Here is a 21436-nt window from a genome sequence, read left to right on the forward strand (position 1 = left end):
TTTTTATTTTTTCTTTAATCACAAAAACAACATTAATATATCAGAATTCTCCCGACTACTAAGTTGGTGCCAACGATCTCGATTCTTTTTCGAGACTCAATGAGCTAACAACATAAATGTTTATATCAATTTGTTCACAACTAAAATTAAACAACCACAACAAAATTCCCAAAATTTTATCTTTTTCACACACCAATTAATTAGTTAAAACTACATAAAATGAATATTTTCCAAATCAAACATAGACACACTCGATTATGAAAGCACAAAAAAATTGAGTTAATAAAGTACTCTAAACTTTTTCTTTTTAAACTCAGTCCAAGAGTAATTAAAAAAGTAAAACTTTTAACTCTAAACATTTTAATTTCAATCTAACTTTTTTGCTCAAACTCTTTAACTTAGTTCAAATTTGAACTTTTTTCACAACTTTAACAACTCTAATTTTTGTGTGTAAAATTTCAATTTCAGTTCAAACTCATTTATTTGAAAATAACTCATTACGTAACTCAAACACATCAAAAATCAACTTTTTTTTAACCATTATTAACAAAATCAACAACAACAACACAACATCAAGGATTTGTTAAGAACTCAAATTATAATTGTAACACCCCGTTTTTCAAAGCGAGGGTATATTTTTTTTTTCAAAAGTAATTAAACTAAAACAGAGAAATAGATAAAGAAATGTCTTTGGATAAATAATTGAGTCATTATAATTTACAAGCAGCGGAAAGGTTTCTCCAATTATAAATCCAAAACATTTACATAACCATAAATGGTACATGGAACCCATTCACATAAGAAGTCGAACTGACAATGATAGTATAAATACAGTTTTCCCAAACTAAAAATACTCCAATCCAAACAGAAGGACACCTAGTCCCTATACATCATCCTAATCTGATCATCCTACCAAAAAGCTATACACCCTGAGTATCTCCACGCGCCCCGTGAGATCCTCCTAACGTGACTGCAGTCAAACGTTCCCATCTCCATTCCCGTCCGTAGGGTACGAACCGGTAAGACCGTCCTGACTCTCATCTGAGGGCAAAGCCCAGATTTCCACAATAATTGTAAAGGGTCACCAACCAGAAAATAACAGTTAACACATAGCAATTAAGTTTTTAAATGCTCAAAACAACTTTTCAACTAAGCATGCACCTTAACAGGATTTTCCATATGCTAAAAGTTCATATAATGCTTGCCAATTAACAATGAACTCAAAATGAAGTTCTCCAACCATCAAGTAATACATAACTGACCAAAGCATTGATAAATCAATTGAGCAATCGATTATCTAACTCAAAATGAGGACTTTTGCTGAGCCAATCGATTGCCAAATCGATTTGGTCAGTTCTGCTGAGTTTTTGCATGACCAAATCGATTTCTAAGTCGATTTTGTCAGTTCTGATGAGTCCCTGTGTTGCCAAATCGATTTCCAAATCGATTTCGGCAGTTTTGCTGAGTTCCTGCCTCTCTGCCAATCGATTTCCAAATCGATTTCTTAAAAGATTTTGAAAGATATATTTATACAATCGATTGGCAAATCGATTAGGTCAAAATGGTGAACTTCCTGCAACTCATCCAATCGATTGGGAAATCGATTTCCCTGATCGTTTTTCCAAAATTTCATGCATTAACTCAAGTCATTCCTAATCAAGTTCACAACCTAACACTTAGCAATTCCTACACGATTACCACGGCAATTGGGATCTCGATAACCATCATACTTACACACAACAATCAACACATAACACTTAGCATTTTCAACGCAATTACCACAACGACTCAAATTCAAATCACTTAATCATAAAACTCAAATCAACCACGACTCGCGTGCCAAGCACCCTAATGCAATGCGTATATGCCAAAATGCATGGACTCGGAATTCCAAACCAAAACCCTCCTCGAAGGGCCGTAAATCATAATCGTACCGCCTATCGCAGGCCAAAGTACCGATTACCAAGGTGCCACCTATCACGGGTCTGCACGATTTACTAAAAAGCGTAAACCATAAACGTACTGCCTATCACGGGCCCGTATCGTTTACCGAGGTGCCACCTATCACGGGTCAGCACGATTTACTAAAATGCGTAAATCATAAACGTACCACCTATCACGGGTCAGTACAGTTTACCGAGGTGTCACCTATCACGGGTCAACACGATTTACTAAAAGAAAAAGCGGAAATCGTAAATGTACCACCTATCACGGGTCAGTACAGTTACCATGGTGTCACCTATCACGGGTCAACACGATTTACTAAAAGAAAAAGCGGGAATCGTAAACGTACCGCCTATCACAGACCAATACTGTTTACCGAGGTGCCACCTATCACGGGTCAGCACAATTCACCAAAAACGTAAATCGTAAACGTACCACCTATCACGGGTCAATACAGTTTACCGAGGTGTCACCTATCACGGGTCAACACGATTTACTAAAAGAAAAAGCGGAAATCGTAAATGTACCACCTATCACGGGTCAGTACAGTTACCATGGTGTCACCTATCACGGGTCAACACGATTTACTAAAAGAAAAAGCGGAAATCGTAAATGTACCACCTATCACGGGTCAGTACAGTTACCATGGTGTCACCTATCACGGGTCAACACGATTTACTAAAATATAAATCGCAAACGTACAACCTATCACGGGTCCGTACAGTTTACCAAGGTGTCACCTATCACGGGTCGACACAATTTACCAAATGAAATGCATGAGCATACACAGACTCCATTCACAACAATCGTTAAGCAAATGCAGATATTAAAAGATTCCCCATTTTTAATACCCATTTAACTTAAACGACCTTCAAACAACATTAATTAAATAAGTCATTAAGAGATTCCCCGTTCTTAATACCGATTTAACTTAATGATTTTCAAAACAAAACGTTAAGCAAACAGTCATATTAAGAGATTCCCCATTCTTAATACTCATTTACCGAAACGATTTTCAAAAACGATAGTTAAGTAACCGAGACATTAAGAGATTCCCCATTCTCAACGCCCAGTTAACTTAAACATTTTCCTCAAATACACATTAAGTAAACCGAGGTATTAAAAGATTCCCCATTTTTAATACCCATTTAACTTAAACGACTTTCAAACAACATTAATTAAATAAGTCATTAAGAGATTCCCCGTTCTTAATACCGATTTAACTTAATGATTTTCAAAACAAAACGTTAAGCAAACAGTCATATTAAGAGATTCCCCATTCTTAATACTCATTTACCGAAACGATTTTCAAAAACGATAGTTAAGTAACCGAGACATTAAGAGATTCCCCATTCTCAACGCCCAGTTAACTTAAACATTTTCCTCAAATACACATTAAGTAAACCGAGGTATTAAAAGATTCCCCATTTTTAATACTCGTTTAACTCTAATGGTTTTCAAATTCCACGGAAACAAACTCAAACATACTCTCACATTCAAACCATAATTCACAACAACCACACCAATTAACAAACATCAAGTATGGACACGCCAAATACAACGAACACAAATCAAAGTCAACATAACACCCAGATACATCAAATTTCATTTACTCATAATCATACACAATGACATTCAAATTCATTCACCACGAAACATTCATCATTATAAACAAAACCTAACTCTAAGGTTTTACCCATAACGCACTAGTTTCGTTTTTCCCCAAATCGATACATTTAACCCTAACAAATTCCTTCCCACACAACCACAGATAAGTCCCTAAATGCAAACTAAAAGTTTGGAAGGAGCCCTTACCTTCGCGTTAGCTCTAACGTGCGATTACGGCACCGTGAGTAAATTCGGTAAATTTTCCGCTCGCAACGCCGCTTCCAAAATTGGTCCACTAGCACCGTAGCACGGAGGTGAGCAACCTTCCCTTCTATCACTTCTTGAAATGAAGCTTGGATCTTGAAGAAACGGAGGGTTTGTGTTTGGATCTCAAAAACTGTTTTTCTTCGTTTTCGAATCAAAGAGGAAAAGTGGAGTTGCGAAAACCTTGATCTAACTCTCACCCAACCTTGGGTTACTAGTTTTGAAGAAAAGAAAGCGATGAAACTGAAAATGGGAGGAGGAGGAAAATGGCTCCCCGGGGAGGCTGAACTGAGGAAGGAGATGGAAAATTTTAGATTTTCCTTCCTTTCTTTTTCTTTCTTTTGTTTTTCCTTTCTTCCTTTTTCCTTCTTTCCCTTTTATACTATTTTCTTTTCCTTTTCCTTCCTTCTAGTTTTCCTTTCTTTTTCCCTCCAAGCAAACATATATATATAATAAATATAACTTAACAAATATCTCAAAATATCTAGATATTTGTTAAATTACCGTTTCGCCCGAAACGCATAAAATTAACCGTAAAGTATTCACCGCAGTTAATTTCAATTTATTTATCGACGAGAAATTCTAATTGGCATCGAAATATCTTTTTGATTAAAAAAAACTCCAAAATATTATTAACTTTGGCTTAAAAGCCTCCGAACCAAAATCCAAAATACACCAAAAATACATAAAGCACACTTTAAAATTACGGGTCTTACAATAATTATAACCAATCCAACAAATATCTAAATACTCTTACACACATCACCTCACTTCTCAAACTACTTTGATAAAAATATCTACTATCGCCGCAACTCAATTGACATATGGATTTTTCAGCATCAAGTGACATTTTACCAAAAATTGTCCGGTATTAAATTCTTCGTAATATAATTTAAATTATTTTTCGACAAATAATTTTAATCGGATCTCAATATATATATATATATATATATACATATATTAAACATATTACAAATTGTAACAAAATATATTTTTGGTACTTAATTCAAAAAATAAATTAAAATTGGGCTAAATGCCTAAGTAATTTAATATAAAATACCCTAAATATTGCATAAATTAGAATTTTAAAAATTAAGGGTCTTACATTACTACCCCTAAAATTAGTTTCGTCCTCAAAACTACGCATCGGTAAACAAATCAAGTTGTTGTTCCCTCATCTTGCTCTCCAATTCCCAAGTCGCATCTCCAGTACTTCAAATGATAAATTATCATTTAGTTGAATTGTGTCTGGTTCGATCATATGCGACATATCCGGAATGTATTTTCCTTAATTGTGATACGTGAAATACATCGTGAATATTGGACAGTATCGGATGCAATGTAATCTGATAAGCTAGCGGTCCAATTCGTGCAGAAATTTGGTATGGTCTAATAAATTTCAGAGTTAATTTCTTTGATTTTATGGCTCTGCCAACTCTAGTCGTAGGTGTGACTCTCAGAAACACATGGTGACCCTGCTCGAATTCTAAAGATCTGCGACGCTTGTCCGCATAACTCCTCTAAAGATCTTGTGAGGCCTTCATTTTCTCTTTTATCTTCTTGATCTTATTTGTAGTCTATTGCACCATCTCAAGTCCTACATCATACTTTCATCGTCCTTATACCAACAGAAAGGTGTCTAATACTTGCGTCCATATAGAGCCTCATAGGGTGCCATTCCAATACTGGCGTGAAAACTATTGTTGTAGGTAAACTCAATCAATTGCAGTACGTCATCACAGCTTCCTCTATCATCTAATACACATGCTCTCAATAGATCTTCCGAGGACTGATTCGTTCTCTTAATTTGTCCGTTCGTTTGTGGATGGTATGCTGAACTCAATCTTAGTTTCGTTCCCAAAGCTTCATGCAACGCTCCCCAAAAGTGCGATGTTAATTTCAGGTCACGATCTGATACAATACTCGATAGTACTCCGTGTAATCTCACAATCATAGCAATGTAGATCTATGTTAGCTTATCTACCTTATAGGTGGTCTTTACTTGTAAAAAGTGTGCATGTTTAGTTAATCGATCCACTATCACCCAAATAGAATCATTCTTTCTCCTTGTTTTCGACAATCCCATTATAAAGTCCATGGAAATGATGTACCGCTTCCATTCAGGTATATCTAAAGATTGTAACATTCCAGCAGGCAACTGATGTTCCACTTTCGCTTTCTGACAAGTTAAACAAGTTGATACATATTTCGTTACATGCCTCTTCATTCATGGCCACCAATAATTCTGCCTCAAGTCTTCATACAACTTTGTTGCTCCAGGATGGATACTCAATTTGCTTTTATGAGCCTCTTCTAAAATTGTTTTCCTCGGATCTGCAACTGTTGGTACACAAATCATCCCATTACATCTCAAAATATTATCTGGTCCAATCTTAAACTTAGTTGTCTTCCTTGCACTATTATGTTCCTCTTCTCTTGGATTAATGCGTCATCCTAAAATTTTGCAATGTCTTCAAGTAGACCAATCAAAATCTTAATCATTCTGAATTTCAAAATTCCCGATGCAAACTCTACGTCTAAGTGTAGGTCTCTAAATGCTTCCCACAACTCTTATTGTCTAGCCATCACTATTGAAGACACTGACACACTTCTTCTACTCAACACATCAAATACCATATTGGCCTTCCTAGGGTGGTACTGCAATGTGAAATCAAAATCCTTGAGAGTTTCCATCCATCTCTTCTGACGCATGTTCAATTCTTTCTGATCAAACAAATATTTCAAACTCTTATGGTCACTGAACAATGTGAACGTGCATCCATATAAGTAGTGCCTCCAGATCTTTAATGCAAAAACTACAGCAGCAAGCTCTAAATCATGAGTAGGATAGTTTCTTTCATGAGTCTTCAATTGTCTTCAGGCATAAGCTACAGCTTTCTTGTGTTGCATCAGAATACATCCCAAACCTTGTCCGCATAACTCCTCTAAAGATCTTGTGGTTATGGTAAGACTAATACTGGTGAGATTGTCAACTTTTTCTTTAGTAACTTGAAATTTTCCTCACAGTTCTTTGTCCATGCGAACGGTTGATCCTTTCTAGTGAGTTGTATCAATGCAGCTACAATCTTAACAAAACCTTCAATAAACCTCTTGTAGTATCCGGCCAGTCTGACGGAACTTCGTATGTCAGTGATAGTATGAGGTTGTTTCTAAGCGAGGATTGTCTCAATCTTTGTCGGATCCACATCGACTTCTTCCTTGGTTATCACATGTCCTAAGAAGTTCACTTCTTCTAGCCAAAACTCGCACTTCGACATATTGGCATACAATTGCTTCTCGCGTAAAATTTCAAGAACTTGACACAAATGTTCTCCATGTTCTTCCGCAGTCCTTGAATAAATTAATATATCATCGATGAACACCACAACAAACTTATCTAGAAATGGGATGAAGATTATATTCATGTAATCCATAAAAATTGTTGGTGCATTGGTAACTCCAAACGACATAACTAGATATTCATAATGTCTGTAATGGGTTTGGAAAGTAGTTTTCTGAATATCTCCTTCTCTTACTCGAATCTGATGGTAACCTGACTTTAAGTCAATCTATGAAAACACTGTGACTCTTCTCAACTGATCCATCAAATCATCAAGATGGGGTAAAGGATAACGATTCTTAATAGTTGCCTTAATAAGTTGCCTATAATCCACACATAAGTGTGACCTTATGTCCTTTTTCTTAACTAACAATACCGGAGCTCCCCATGGTGACACACTTGGTCTGATATATCCTTTCTCCAACAAATCTTCAACTTGGCCCTTGTACTCATTTAATTCCAATGGCGGCATCTGATACGGTGCAATCGAAATAGGTCTGGTTCTTGGATGTAGATCAATGAAGAACTCCACCTTTCTTACTGGTGGTAATCCTTTAATTTATGTTGGAAATACGTTTGAGTACTCCTTGACAAACACCACGTCCTCTATGCTCACATTTATCTTTGCCTTCACGTTAGCTAATGACAAAAACTCATGAGTTCCTTCTCTCATTGACACTCCGAGTTTGTTAGCAACTAGGTACCGAACGAGTCCTGACTCGGGGAAAAGAACCAATTTGCAAGCACAGTCCAATATCACATAATGATACGACATCCAATCCATACCGCGAATGGCCTCGAGTGATTGTAGGGTAAACAAATCAAATTAATCCAGAAATCTCTATTCTGAATAGTTACTTGACAACGCAAACATGCAGTATTTATAGTAAAAGTCTTAGAAGGTCTGGAAACAACCAAATCAAAAGGCAGAGAAGACACAGTTTACTTCAAACGATTACACAGTCCATAACAATGAAGGAATGGGTTGCCCCCGAATCAAAAAGTGCAGTCAGAGTGTTACCTACAATCTCGCAGTCACGTTGGATCAAATTTCTAGATGGATTTCCAGCTTCAGCATCCACGCAATAAACGCGTCCTCTAGCAGTATGACGAGTAGCCCTAGTGGCATTCACTATTGGTTCCACCTTTGGGGCCTTACAATCCTTTGCAAAGTGCCCTGGCTTCTGGCAATTGTAGTAAATGAGACCCTTAGATGTACAAGCATTAGCATAATGTCCCTCTTCCCCATATCGGAAACATCGATTCCCCTTTCCCAATTGTCTTCAAAAATTATGGTTCCCCAGGTGGTTTTGACCTCTGTTGTTATTATGTGGTCGGTTATAAGGTTTAACAATTTGTTTTCCTTTGTTGTTATGATGGTTCACCCGACTAGGCCCGCCGGAACTAAAGCTCCCTCCTCGATTGGCCCTGTTATTCTTCATGTCCTCAATTTCTCTACATTTTTCCACTAAAACTTGGAAATGTTGAATTCCCAATGGCAAGACAGAGTCTTGAATTTCATACTTCAATCCATTTTGGAAACAGTGACACATAAATTGTTCATCGACCTCTTCACGAAAAAACCTAAAATGTCTCGACAATGACTTAAACTTAGCAGCATACTCACCCATTGTCATATTCCCCGGTTCAATTTAAGAAAATCATCGCCCAGTTTAGTCCTGGTACTCATCGGAAAGTATTTGTCTAAAAACTTCCTTTTGAACGACTCCCAGTTCACCTCCTCATGAGTTGATCCCATCAAAAGCCTTGTACTTCTCCATCAATATTCATCATTCACTAGTAACAGATACTAGCATAGTTGACCTTCACCCCTGCTTGACAATTAATCATTTTGAAAATCTTTTTCACATCATGAATCCAATGGTCGACTTTTTCTGGACTCTCATCACCCCTGAATTTTGAAGGATTGTGACGAAGAAAATATTCCAATCCCCTTGACTCAGCAACACGAATCTCTTTTTCCCTCTTCTCTAGATCTCGTAGAATCTTTGCAGTTGTTTGTCCAGCAACAGACACATCCATGTTATTCATTGCTTCAGCCATTTCATCGTCGTTGTTGATGTTGACTCTTGCAGCGTAATTCCTTCTCGGAGGAATTGTTTTCTACAAAACCAACATAAAGAAGAAATCTTAACACCACTTAGAAGAATTCCAAAAATAACTTTCGACTACATCAACACATAACAACTACACAAAACCTAACAACTCAAGCAACTTACCCCGATGCATGATCAGATAACGACTCCCAACCTGCAGGTCGACCTATAATCTAACCAAAGCTCTAATACCACAATGTCACACCCTGATTTTTAACAGCGCAAATGCATTTTTTTTTTCAAAAACAAATTAATAAAGTATGATGTCGTAACACAAACGACAAAAGTCCTAAATAAGTACATCATATATACCAACAAACTAAAATAGTTTTTAAGACGATAATCTAAAATATACAAATAGAAAATACACCGAGGCTATGAGACCTATTAGACATCGCTCATACCCCTGGGGTATTCTCGGAAGACACCTGCACAAAAGCATTGCTCCAAGAATACTATCCCCACCATGGTAACGTCAAAAAAATGGAACATGGACCCACCAAACAAAAGTCAACTGACAATATAAGTTATAGATACAATCATCCCAAAATGGACAAACCCCTGTGCAGTCTCTCACGGACAAACCCCTGTGCAGTCTCTCACGGACAAACCCCTGTGCAGTCTCTCACGGACAAACACAATTCACCAGGGCGTAGTCTCTCACGGACAAACACCTGTGTAGTCCCTCACGGACAAACACAATTCACCAAGGAACGTAAGTCGTAAACGTACCACCTATCACGAGTCAGTACTGTTTACCGAGGTGCCACCTATCACGGGTCAGCACAACCTACCAAACGTAAATCGTAAACGTACTGCCTATCACGGGCCTGTACCGTTTACCAAGGTGCCACCTATCGCGGGTCAGCACGATTTACCAAAACACACATAAGTAAACAAGACATTAAGAGATTCCCCATTCTTAATTCTCATTTAACTTAAACGATTTTCAAAACAAACATTAAGTAACCAAGACATTAACAGATTCCCCATTCTTAACGCCCAATTAACTTAAACGATTTTCAAAACAACATTAAATAAATAAGTCATTAAGAGATTCCCCATTCTTAATACTTATTTAACTTAAACGATTTTCAAAACAAATATTAAGTAAAAGAGACATTAAGAGATTCCCCATTCTTAATACTCATTTAACTTGAAACGATTTTTCACAAACAAACACACATTAAGTAAACGAGACATTAAGAGATTCCCCATTCTTAACGCCAAGTTAACTTAAACGATTTTCAAAACAACATTAAGTAACCCAGACATTAAGAGATTCCCCATTCTTAATATCCAGTTAACTTAAACGATTTTCACAAACACACATTAAGTAAACAAGACATTAAGAGATTCCCCATTCTTAATCCTCGTTTAACTTAATGTTTTTCAAATTCCACACAAAACAAACTCAAACATACTTTCAACCCACATCAAAACACATCAATTCATTCTTCCACAAAATTAAACCATATACATATCAAATTTCATCAATATCAATTAAGAACACGTCAAAAACAACGAACACAAATCGACACAATCCACTACTCAAACACACAAGTTTCATTTACTCCAAATCATACGTAAATGAGTTTAAATTCATTTTCCACGAAACATTCATCAATATAACCAAAACCTAACTCTAAGATTTTACCCATAAAGCCTTAGATTCATTTTCCCCTAAATCAATACTCGAACCCTAACAAAATTCTTTTCCATACAACCACAGATAAGTCCCTAAATGCAAACTAAAAGTTTGGAAGGAGCCCTTACCTTAACGATAGCTTTAACGTGCGTTTCCGGTACCGCGAGCAAATCCGGTAAATTTTCCGCTCGCAACGCCGCTACCAAAATTGGTCCACTAGCACCGTAGCACGGACGTGAGCAACCTTCCCTTCTATCACTTCTTGAAACGACGTATAGATCTAGGTGAAACTGGGAGGTTTGTGTTTGAATTCCTAATACCGTTTTTCTTCGTTTTCTAATCAAAGAGGAAGAGTGGAGTTGAGAAATCCTTGTTTTATCACCCACCCAACCTTGGGTTTCTTTTCTTGAACTTAAAGGAAGAAAAAACGGAAGGTAGAAGAAAGGGGAAAGAATGGGCGCGCGAGTCTGGAGGAGGAAGAAGAGATTTTTCTTTCTCTGTTTTTCCTTCCTTCTATTTTCCTTTCTTTCTATTTCTTTCCTTTCTTTTTCTTTTCTCCCCAATTCCTTCCCTTCATTTCCTATATATTCATTTCTTTCCTTTCTTTTTCTTTTTTCCCCAATTCCTTCCCTTCCTTTCCTATATATTCATTATTTATATATTATAATTAACAAATATCTAAAAATATCTAGATATTTGTTAAATTACCATTTCGCCCATAATGCATTAATTCTTCGTAAAAGATTCGCCGTAGTTAATTTCATTTATTTATCGGCGAGTAATTCTAATCGGACATCAAAATATCTTTTTGATCATATAAACTCCAAAATATTAATAACTTGGCTAAAAAGCCCCTGAGTTCAATACCACAATCCACTAAAATACATAAAGTATAATTTAAAATTACGGGTCTTACATTACTACCCCCCTAAAATTAGTTTCGTCCTCGAAACTATGCGTCGATAAATAACTCTGGGTGTTGTTCTCTCATCTTGCTCTCCAGTTCTCAAGTCGCATCTCCAGTAATTGGGTTCCAAATCACCTTGACCAACGAAACATCCTTGGTCCTCAATCGCTTAATCTTCCTATCATCAATTCTCACAGGTGGTACTTCGAATGACAAGTTATCCTTCATAAAGTGTACTTTAAAATTATGGGTCTTACATTACTCCCCCCCTAAAATTAGTTTCGTCCTCGAAACTATGCGTCGATAAATAGCTCTGGGTGTTGTTCTCTCATCTTGCTCTCCAATTCCCAAGTCGCATCTCCAGTAATTGGGTTCCAAATCACCTTGACCAACGAAACATCCTTGGTCCTCAATCGCTTAATCTTCCTGTCCTCAATTCTCACAGGTGGTACTTCGAATGTCAAGTTATCCTTCAGTTGGATTGTGTCTGGTTCGATCACATGAGATGGATCTGCAAGATATTTCCTCAACTGTGATACATGAAACACGTCATGAATGTTGGACAGTATCGGAGGCAATGCAATCCGATAAGCAACAGGCCCAATTCGTGCAGAAATCTGATATGGTCCAATGAATTTCGGAGTCAACTTCTTCGATTTCAATGCCCTACCAACTCCCGTAGTAGGTGTGACTCTCGGAAATACATGGTCACCCTGTTCGAATTCTAAAAGTCTGCGACGCTTGTCCGCGTAACTCTTCTGACGATCTTGTGAAGTCTTCATTTTCTCCTTGATTTTCCTTACCTTAGATGTAGTCTGTTGCACCATCTCTGGTCCGACGATCATATTTTCACCGTCCTTATACCAACACAAGGGCGTTTGACACTTGCGCCCATATAAAGTCTCATCTGGAGCCACTCCAATACTTGCGTGGAAACTATTGTTGTAGGTGAACTCAATCATAGCTTCGTTCCCAATGCTTCGTGCAACGCTCCCAACTTCGTGCAATGCTCCCTAAAAATGTGATGTGAACTTCAGATCACGGTCTGATACAATACTCGATGGTACTCCGTGTAATCTCTAAAGGTTGCAACACCCCAGCAGGTCGCTGATGTTCCACCTTGTACGGAACATCCATCTAGTACCAAACCTAAACACTAAGTATGACACCGACACATTGAGTACAATGTATCATTACCTAATGATAGGGCTTCCCATCCATACCAAGAATGATCTTGGGTTAATGTAGAGGTAAACAATCAAATTAATCGAGAAGTCCCTATTCTGAATGGTTATTTGACAATGTAAACATGCATAATTTACTGTCAAAGTCTTAGCAGTAAAGTAGACACGGACAACTTCAAACAATTTACATAATCCATAGCAATGAAGGAATGGGTTGCCCCCGAATCAGAAAGTGTAGTTAGGGGGTTACCTGTAATCGCACAGTCGTATTGAATCAGATTGCTAGATAAATTTCCAACTTCAGCGCTGACGCAATAAACATGTCCTCTAGCAGTAGGAAGAGTAATCCTAGCTACATTCACCATTGGTTCCACCTTCGGAGCCTTGCAATTCTTTGCAAAGTGCCCTGGTTTATGGCAATTGTAGCAAGTAGGACTGTTAAAGGTACAAGCATAAGCATAATGTCCCTCTTCTCCACATCGGAAACATCGTATACCTTGTCCCACTTGTCTCCCAAAGTCTTGGTTCCCTGGGTTATTCTGTCCCCCGTTGTTATCGTGTGGTCGATTATAAGGTTTAGCAACTTGTTTTCCCTTGTTCTGATACTTCACTCGACTAGGTCCTCCTGAGTTAAAATTCCCTCCTCGGCTAGCTCTATTGTTCCTCATATCCTCAACTTCTCTACATTTTTCCACAAGAACTTGGAAACGTTGAATTCCCAAGGGTAAGACAAAGTCTTGAATCTCATACTTTAGTCCGTCTTGGAAACGATGACACAAGAATGGCTCGTCAATCTCTTCACGGAAAAATCTGAAATGCCTTGATAGTGATTCAAACTTAGCAGCATATTCGCCCACAGTCATGTTCCCCTGATGTAGTTTCAGGAAATCATCACCCAGTCTAGTCCTGGTACTCATCGGGAAGTATTTGTCGAAAAACTTCCCTTTGAAAGATTCCCAGTTCACCTCCTCGTGAGCTGATCTCATCAACAACCTTGTACTCCTCCACCAGTACTCAGCATCTCCTAGTAGCATATAAGTGGCATAGTTGACCCTCACTCCCGCCTGACAGTTAATCATTTCGAAGATCTTCTCCACTTCTTGGATCCATTGATTTGCTTTCTCTGAATTCTCAGTCCCCTCAAACTTGGGAGGATTGTAACGACGAAAGTCTTTTAATCCTCTTGACTCTGCAGCACGGATCTCTCTTCCCCTCTTTTCGAGATCACGTTGAGTCTTGGCAGCAGTCTGTGCAGCAACAGAAGCAGCCATGTTATTCATAGCCTCCGCCATTCGATCATTCCTACTGGCATTGGTTCTCGGAACGTCATTCCTCCTTGGCAGCATGGTTTCCCTATAAAACCATCATCAAGTAGAGTCTTAACACTACTTCAATAATTCTAAGAATAACTTCCGACCACAACCGCACATAATAATTATTATGAACTTGACAACTCAAACCACCTAAACCGACACATGATCAGACAACAACTCCTAACCTACAATCTAGAACTAGAGGTTCCACAACCCCCAAAGAAAACCAAACCAAAGCTCTGATACCACAATGTAACACCCCATTTTTCAAAGCGAGGGTATATTTTTTTTTCAAAAGAATTTAAAATAAAGCAGAGAAATAAATAAAGAAATGCCTTTGGATAAATAATTGAGTCATTATAATTTACAGGCAGCGGAAAAGTTACTCCAATTATAAATCCAAACCATTTACCCAACAACAAATGGTACATGTAACCCATCGAAAATAACATGTCAAGCTGACAATATTAGTATAGGTACAGTCTTCCATTTTAAAATAAATGCAATACAAAAGAAAGACATCTGACCCCTCTATGTCAACCTAATCTGATCATTTTACAACACAACTAAACACCCTGACTAATCTCCACGCGCCCCGTGAGATTCTCCTAACGTAGCTGCAGTCAAGCGTTCCCATCTCCATTTCGTATTCGACTACACAGTAAGTCAGTGGCAAAAACAACATATCTGTATTCGAATACAGCTTTCTGTATTCGAATACACATCAGACAGCAACAGGAAAATAGTAAAAATCAGAAAAATTCAGCTTTTTAAAGGGTTTCGAAACCAATCAACACTTACACACAAATCCAAACAATCACACTTAGCAATTATAGAGCAATCACCACGACATCTTGAGTTTCGAAATAGTTTTACAATCAAACATGCTATCACCAAATTCCAAAACATAAAAGTTAACTTAAACGATTTTCAAAAACAAATATTAAGTAACCGAGACATTAAGAGATTCCCCATTCTTAACGCCCAGTTAACTTAAACGATTTTTCTTTAAAACAAAATATTAAGTAACCGAGACATTAAGAGATTCCCCATTCTTAACGCCTAGTTAACTTAAACGATTTTCAAAAACAAATATTAAGTAACTGAGACATTAAGAGATTCCCCATTCTTAACGCCTAGTTAACTTAAACGATTTTCAAAAACAAATATTAAGTAACTGAGACATTAAGAGATTCCCCATTCTTAACGCCTAGTTAACTTAAACGATTTTCAAAAACAAATATTAAGTAACCGAGACATTAAGAGATTCCCTATTCTTAACGCCCAGTTAACTTAAACGATTTTCAAAAACAAATATTAAGTAACTGAGACATTAAGAGATTCCCCATTCTTAACGCCCAGTTAACTTAAACGATTTTCAAAAACAAATATTAAGTAACCGAGACATTAAGAGGTTCCCCCTCCTTAACGTCCAGTTAACTTAAACGGTTTTCAAAACAAAATGTTAAGTAACCGAGACATTAAGAGATTCCCCATTCTTAACGCCCAGTTAACTTAAACGATTTTCAAAAACAAATATTAAGTAACTGAGACATTAAGAGATTCCCCATTCTTAACGCCTAGTTAACTTAAACGATTTTCAAAAACAAATATTAAGTAACTGAGACATTAAGAGATTCCCCATTCTTAACGCCTAGTTAACTTAAACGATTTTCAAAAACAAATATTAAGTAACTGAGACATTAAGAGATTCCCCATTCTTAACGCCTAGTTAACTTAAACGATTTTCAAAAACAAATATTAAGTAACCGAGACATTAAGAGATTCCCCATTCTTAACGCCCAGTTAACTTAAACGATTTTCAAAAACAAATATTAAGTAACCGAGACATTAAGAGATTCCCCATTCTTAACGCCCAGTTAACTTAAACGATTTTCAAAAACAAATATTAAGTAACCAAGACATTAAGAGATTCCCCATTCTTAATACTCATTTACTGAAACGATTTTCCAAAAACAAACATTAAGTAACCGAGACATTAAGAGATTCCCCATTCTTAACGCTCAGCTAACTTAAACGATTTTCAAAACAACATTAAGTAACCCAGACATTAAGAGATTCCCCATTCTTAACGCTCAGCTAACTTAAACGATTTTCAAAACAACATTAAGTAACCCAGACATTAAGAGATTCCCCATTCTTAACGCCCAGTTAACTTAAACGATTTTCAAAACAACAATTAAGTAACCGAGACATTAAGAGATTCCCCATTCTTAACGCCCAGTTAACTTAAACGGTTTTTCACAAACAAACACACATTAAGTAAACAAGACATTAAGAGATTCCCCATTCTTAATCCTCGTTTAACTTAATGGTTTTCAAATTCCACACAAAACAAACTCAAACATACTTTCAACCCACATCAAAACACATCAATTCATTCTTCCACAAAATTCAACCATATACATATCAAATTTCATCAATATCAATTAAGAACACGTCAAAAACAACGAACACAAATCGACACAATCCACTACTCAAACACACAAGTTTCATTTACTCAAAATCATACATAAATGAGTTTAAATTCATTTTTCCCAAAAACAATACTCCAATCCTAACAAAATTCGTTTCCACACAACCACATAGATTCATTTTCCCCTAAATCAATACTCAAACCCTAACAAAATTCTTTTCCACACAACCACAGATAAGTCCCTAAATGCAAACTAAAAGTTTGGAAGGAGCCCTTACCTTAACGATAGTTTAATGTGCGTTTCCGGTACCGCGAGCAAATCCGGTAAATTTTCTGCTGGCAACGCCGCTACCAAAATTGGTCCACTAGCACCGTAGCACGGAGGTGAGCAACCTTCCCTTCTATCACTTCTTGAAACGACGTATAGATCTAGGTGAAACGGGGAGGTTTGTGTTTGAATTCCTAATACCGTTTTTCTTCGTTTTCGAATCAAAGAGGAATAGTGGAGTTGAGAAATCCTTGTTCTATCACCCACCCAACCTTGGGTTTCTTTTCTTGAACTTAAAGGAAGAAAAAACGGAAGGTAGAAGAAATGGGAAAGAATGGGCTCGCGAGTCTGGAGGAGGAAGAAGATATTTTTCTTTCTCTGTTTTTCCTTCCTTCTATTTTCCTTTCTTTCTATTTCTTTCCTTTCTTTTTCTTTTCTCCCCAATTCCTTCCCTTCATTTCCTATATATTCATTATTTATATATTATAATTAACAAATATCTAAAAACATCTAGATATTTGTTAAATTACCATTTCGCCCATAACGCATTAATTCTTCGTAAAAGATTCGCCGTAGTTAATTTAATTTATTTATCGACGTGTAATTCTAATCGGACATCAAAATATCTTTTTGATCATATAAACTCCAACATATTAATAACTTGGCTAAAAAGCCCCTGAGTTCAATACCACAATCCACTAAAATACATAAAGTATAATTTAAAATTACGGGTCTTACACAACGCACTTTCAACATATAAAACATATTTTTAGAAATTAACATCCTTTAATTTTTCAGTAAATTCACTAACAATTTTTCGAAATGTTTTTTAATTATTTTTCTCAAAATTTTTCACGCAACCACAAATTTTTCTCAAATTTGCCATAACTAATTTTTTGTTCCAAATAACTACATAACCACTCAAAAGATATCAATAAATATTTTTTTTTTCTAGTTTCAAGGTTATAACTCTTTGAAATAGTTTTATTCCATTCAAAATATATTAAATATTTTATTTTTCTTTAATCACCACAACAACATTAATATATCAGAGTTCTTCCCACCGCTAACACGGTGCCAACAGTCTCAATTCCTTTTCGAGACTCAAGGAGCTAACTACATAAATATTTATAACAATTTGTTCACAACTAAAATTTATCCAACCAAAACAAAATTCCCAAAATTATATCTTTTTCACACACCAAACTTTTAAAACCAAATAATCTACATTATTTATTTAAAACTAAATAAAATGAATATTTTCCAAATCAAACATACACACACTCGATTATTAAAGCACAAAAAATTTGAGTTCATAAAGTACTCTAAATTTTTTCTTTTTAAACTAAGTCCAAGAGTAATTAAAAGAGTAACACTTTTAACTCTAAACATTTTAATTTTAATCTAACTTTTTTGCTCAAACTCTTTAACTTAGTTAAAATTTGAACTTTTTTCATAAATTAAACAACTCTAATGTTTTTTTTTATAAAATTTCAATTTTAGTTCAAACTCATTTATTTGAAAATAACTCATTACGTAACTCAAACACATCAAAAATCAATTTTTTTTAACCATTATTACAAAACAACAACAACAACAACAACAAGGATTTGTTAAGAACTCAAAAATTTCACTCATAACCCCCACTATATAAAGTTTACGAATTTAGGAAAAAGGAGGAGGAAATAACTGTCTCATCTTAAATAAATTAGCTCACAAGCACCGTAGTGTAGAGAGGAGCAATTTTCCCTCCTGATATTTCTCGAATGGGAGCATAGATCTAGTATATAAATGGAGGTTTTGTGTTTTCGTTTTTTGAAACCTACCAACACTGTACTTTCGAAACTAAGGAAGAAAAAGAAAGAAATTTGCGAGAGACATGCTTACTGTTTCCTTTGCTTTTTCTCTCTCTCAAACGATATATATATATATATATATATATATATATATATATATTGTGGATTTGAACTTAAAAATAATTTTGAAACATAAATCTTGTTAAAAAATTGCCCTAACAATATTAAATATTAAAAATAAAAATTTAATACTAAATATATCGTCTCTAAAACAATTTTTAAATTTAAAATATATACATTATTAAACATATTACAAACTCTAACAAAATATATTTTTGGTACTTAATTCAAAAATAAATTAAAATTGGGCTAAATGCCTAGGTAAATTAACACAAAATACCCTAAAAATTGCATAAATAAAATTTAAAAATTAAGGGCCTTAAACATATGCTAAAACAGAAGGTTGTCATTTGTATTTGAAATATAATGATATTAGATTGCATCATGTACCTTAAATTATAAGTCTTCTAGCATATTGATAATAGTTGACTTGATTGTTGACTTCTCTTTGAACTTGCAACTTGATTGTAAGATCCTTAATTTTAAATCCTAAATTATACAATTTTAGGGTATTTTGTGTTGAATTTCTTAGGCTTTTAGCCCAGTTTTTGGTATTTAGTGAGTTAAATGCCGAAAATATATTTTTGGAAATTGGATTAAAATTATTTGTCGAAGAATAATTTATTTAGGTTACGAAGAATATAATTCTGGACAGTTTTGTTAAAAATATCTTGGGTTGCTGAAAATTGTATCTGTCAATTGAGTTGGGAAGAGAGTATATATTTTTATTAAATGACTGAGATTGGAGTGAAGGGATGGGTGTGAGAGTTGTTAGAAATTTGTTGGTTTGGTTATATATTTATATATATATTATAAGTACTTATATATATATATATATATATAAATATATATATATATATATATATATATGTTAAGTATACATATATGTTTTGAAAAGAAGAATAGAAAACAGCAAATAGAGAGAGGAAAAAAATATGTTTCCCTCCATGCTCGGGAACCCTTCTTCTTCTTCCTCCTTACTTCCATTTTATTTTTCCTCTTTTTGATTCAAGAAAAGAAACCCAAGGTTTGGTGGGTGAGAAGACAAGGAATTCTCAACTTCATTCTTCTTCTTTGATTCAAAAACGGAGAAAAACGGTGTTGGTGTTTTCAAAACTGTCAAACACAAACCCCCACTTTTCTTCTAGATCCAAGCTTCGTTTCGCGAAGAGATAGAAGGGAAAATTTCTCACCTCCACGCTACGGTGCTAGTGAACTAACTTTGGAAGCGATGTCGCGAGCGGAGATCTTATCGAAATTACTCGCGGTACCGTAATCGCTCGTTTAAGCTAGCGTTAAGGTAAGGGGTCCTTCCAAACTTTTAGTTTGCATTTAGGGACTTATCTATGGTTGTATGGAAAAGAAATTTTTTAGGGTTGAAGTGTGGATTTGGGGAAAATGAATTTAATGCTTTTATGGGTAAAATTTTAGAGTTGGGTTTTGGTGATATTGATGAGTGTTTCGTGGAAAATGAATTTTACTCATTTATGTGTGGTTTTGAGGAAATGAAATTTGATGTGTTTGAGTGGTGGGTTGTGATAATTTTGTGGTTGTCGTGTTTGACATGTTCATAATTAATATTTATAAATTTTGACATGTGTTCTTGTGGATTTTGTGGAAAAATGAATTGATGTGATTTGGTGTGAATTGTGGTTTGAATTTGAGAATATGTCTGAGTATATTCTATGTGGAATTTGAAAACCATTAGAGTTAAACGAGTATTAAAAATGGGGAATCTTTTAATATCTCTGTTTACTTAATGTTTGTCGTCAAAATTGTTAGAGTTAAACGAGTATTAAAAATGGGGAATCTTTTAATATCTCTATTTACCTAATGTTTGTAGTGAAAATCGTTAGAGTTAAATGAGTATTAAGAATGGGGAATCTCTTAATATCTGCATTTACTTAATGATTGTCGTCAAAATTGTTAGAGATAAATGAGTATTAAAAATGGGGAATCTCTTAATATCTACATTTACTTAATGATTGTCGTAAAAATTGTTAGAGTTAAATGAGTATTAAAAATGGGGAATCTTTTAATATCTCTGTTTACTTAATGTTTGTCGTCAAAATTGTTAGAGTTAAACGAGTATTAAAAATGGGGAATCTTTTAATATCTCTGTTTACTTAATGTTTGTCGTCAAAATTGTTAGAGTTAAACGAGTATTAAAAATGGGGAATCTTTTAATATCTCTGTTTACTTAATGTTTGTCGTCAAAATTGTTAGAGTTAAACGAGTATTAAAAATGGGGAATCTTTTAATATCTCTGTTTACTTAATGTTTGTCGTCAAAATTGTTAGAGTTAAACGAGTATTAAAAATGGGGAATCTTTTAATATCTGCATTTACTTAACGATTGTCGTCGATAGAGTCAGAGTATGCTCATTCATTTCATAGTACAAGGCAACCAGATGGGCCATGGAGATAGTGGTGACCGGATGGGCCACGAGATGATTCCATGTGATATGTTGGTTCATCTTATGCTTGTGTG

The 21436-nt window shown here is 35.5% G+C and overlaps 1 protein-coding gene across 1 annotated transcript; it reads right to left on the reverse strand.

The window, feature by feature from the left end:
- Window positions 1-8103: 8103 nt before the first annotated feature.
- LOC140918888 (uncharacterized) lies at window positions 8104-8787 on the reverse strand. The gene is made up of 2 exons (XM_073363794.1): window positions 8542-8787; window positions 8104-8340 (listed from the first exon to the last, which is right to left on the reverse strand). Exons 1-2 carry the CDS (start codon window positions 8785-8787, stop codon window positions 8104-8106), a joined length of 483 nt encoding a protein of 160 aa, XP_073219895.1.
- Between the last annotated feature and the right edge of the window lie 12649 nt (window positions 8788-21436).

The sequence above is a fragment of the Cicer arietinum genome, chromosome 1, assembly GCF_000331145.2.
Source record: "Cicer arietinum cultivar CDC Frontier isolate Library 1 chromosome 1, Cicar.CDCFrontier_v2.0, whole genome shotgun sequence".
In the NCBI taxonomy this organism is placed as follows: domain Eukaryota; kingdom Viridiplantae; phylum Streptophyta; class Magnoliopsida; order Fabales; family Fabaceae; genus Cicer; species Cicer arietinum.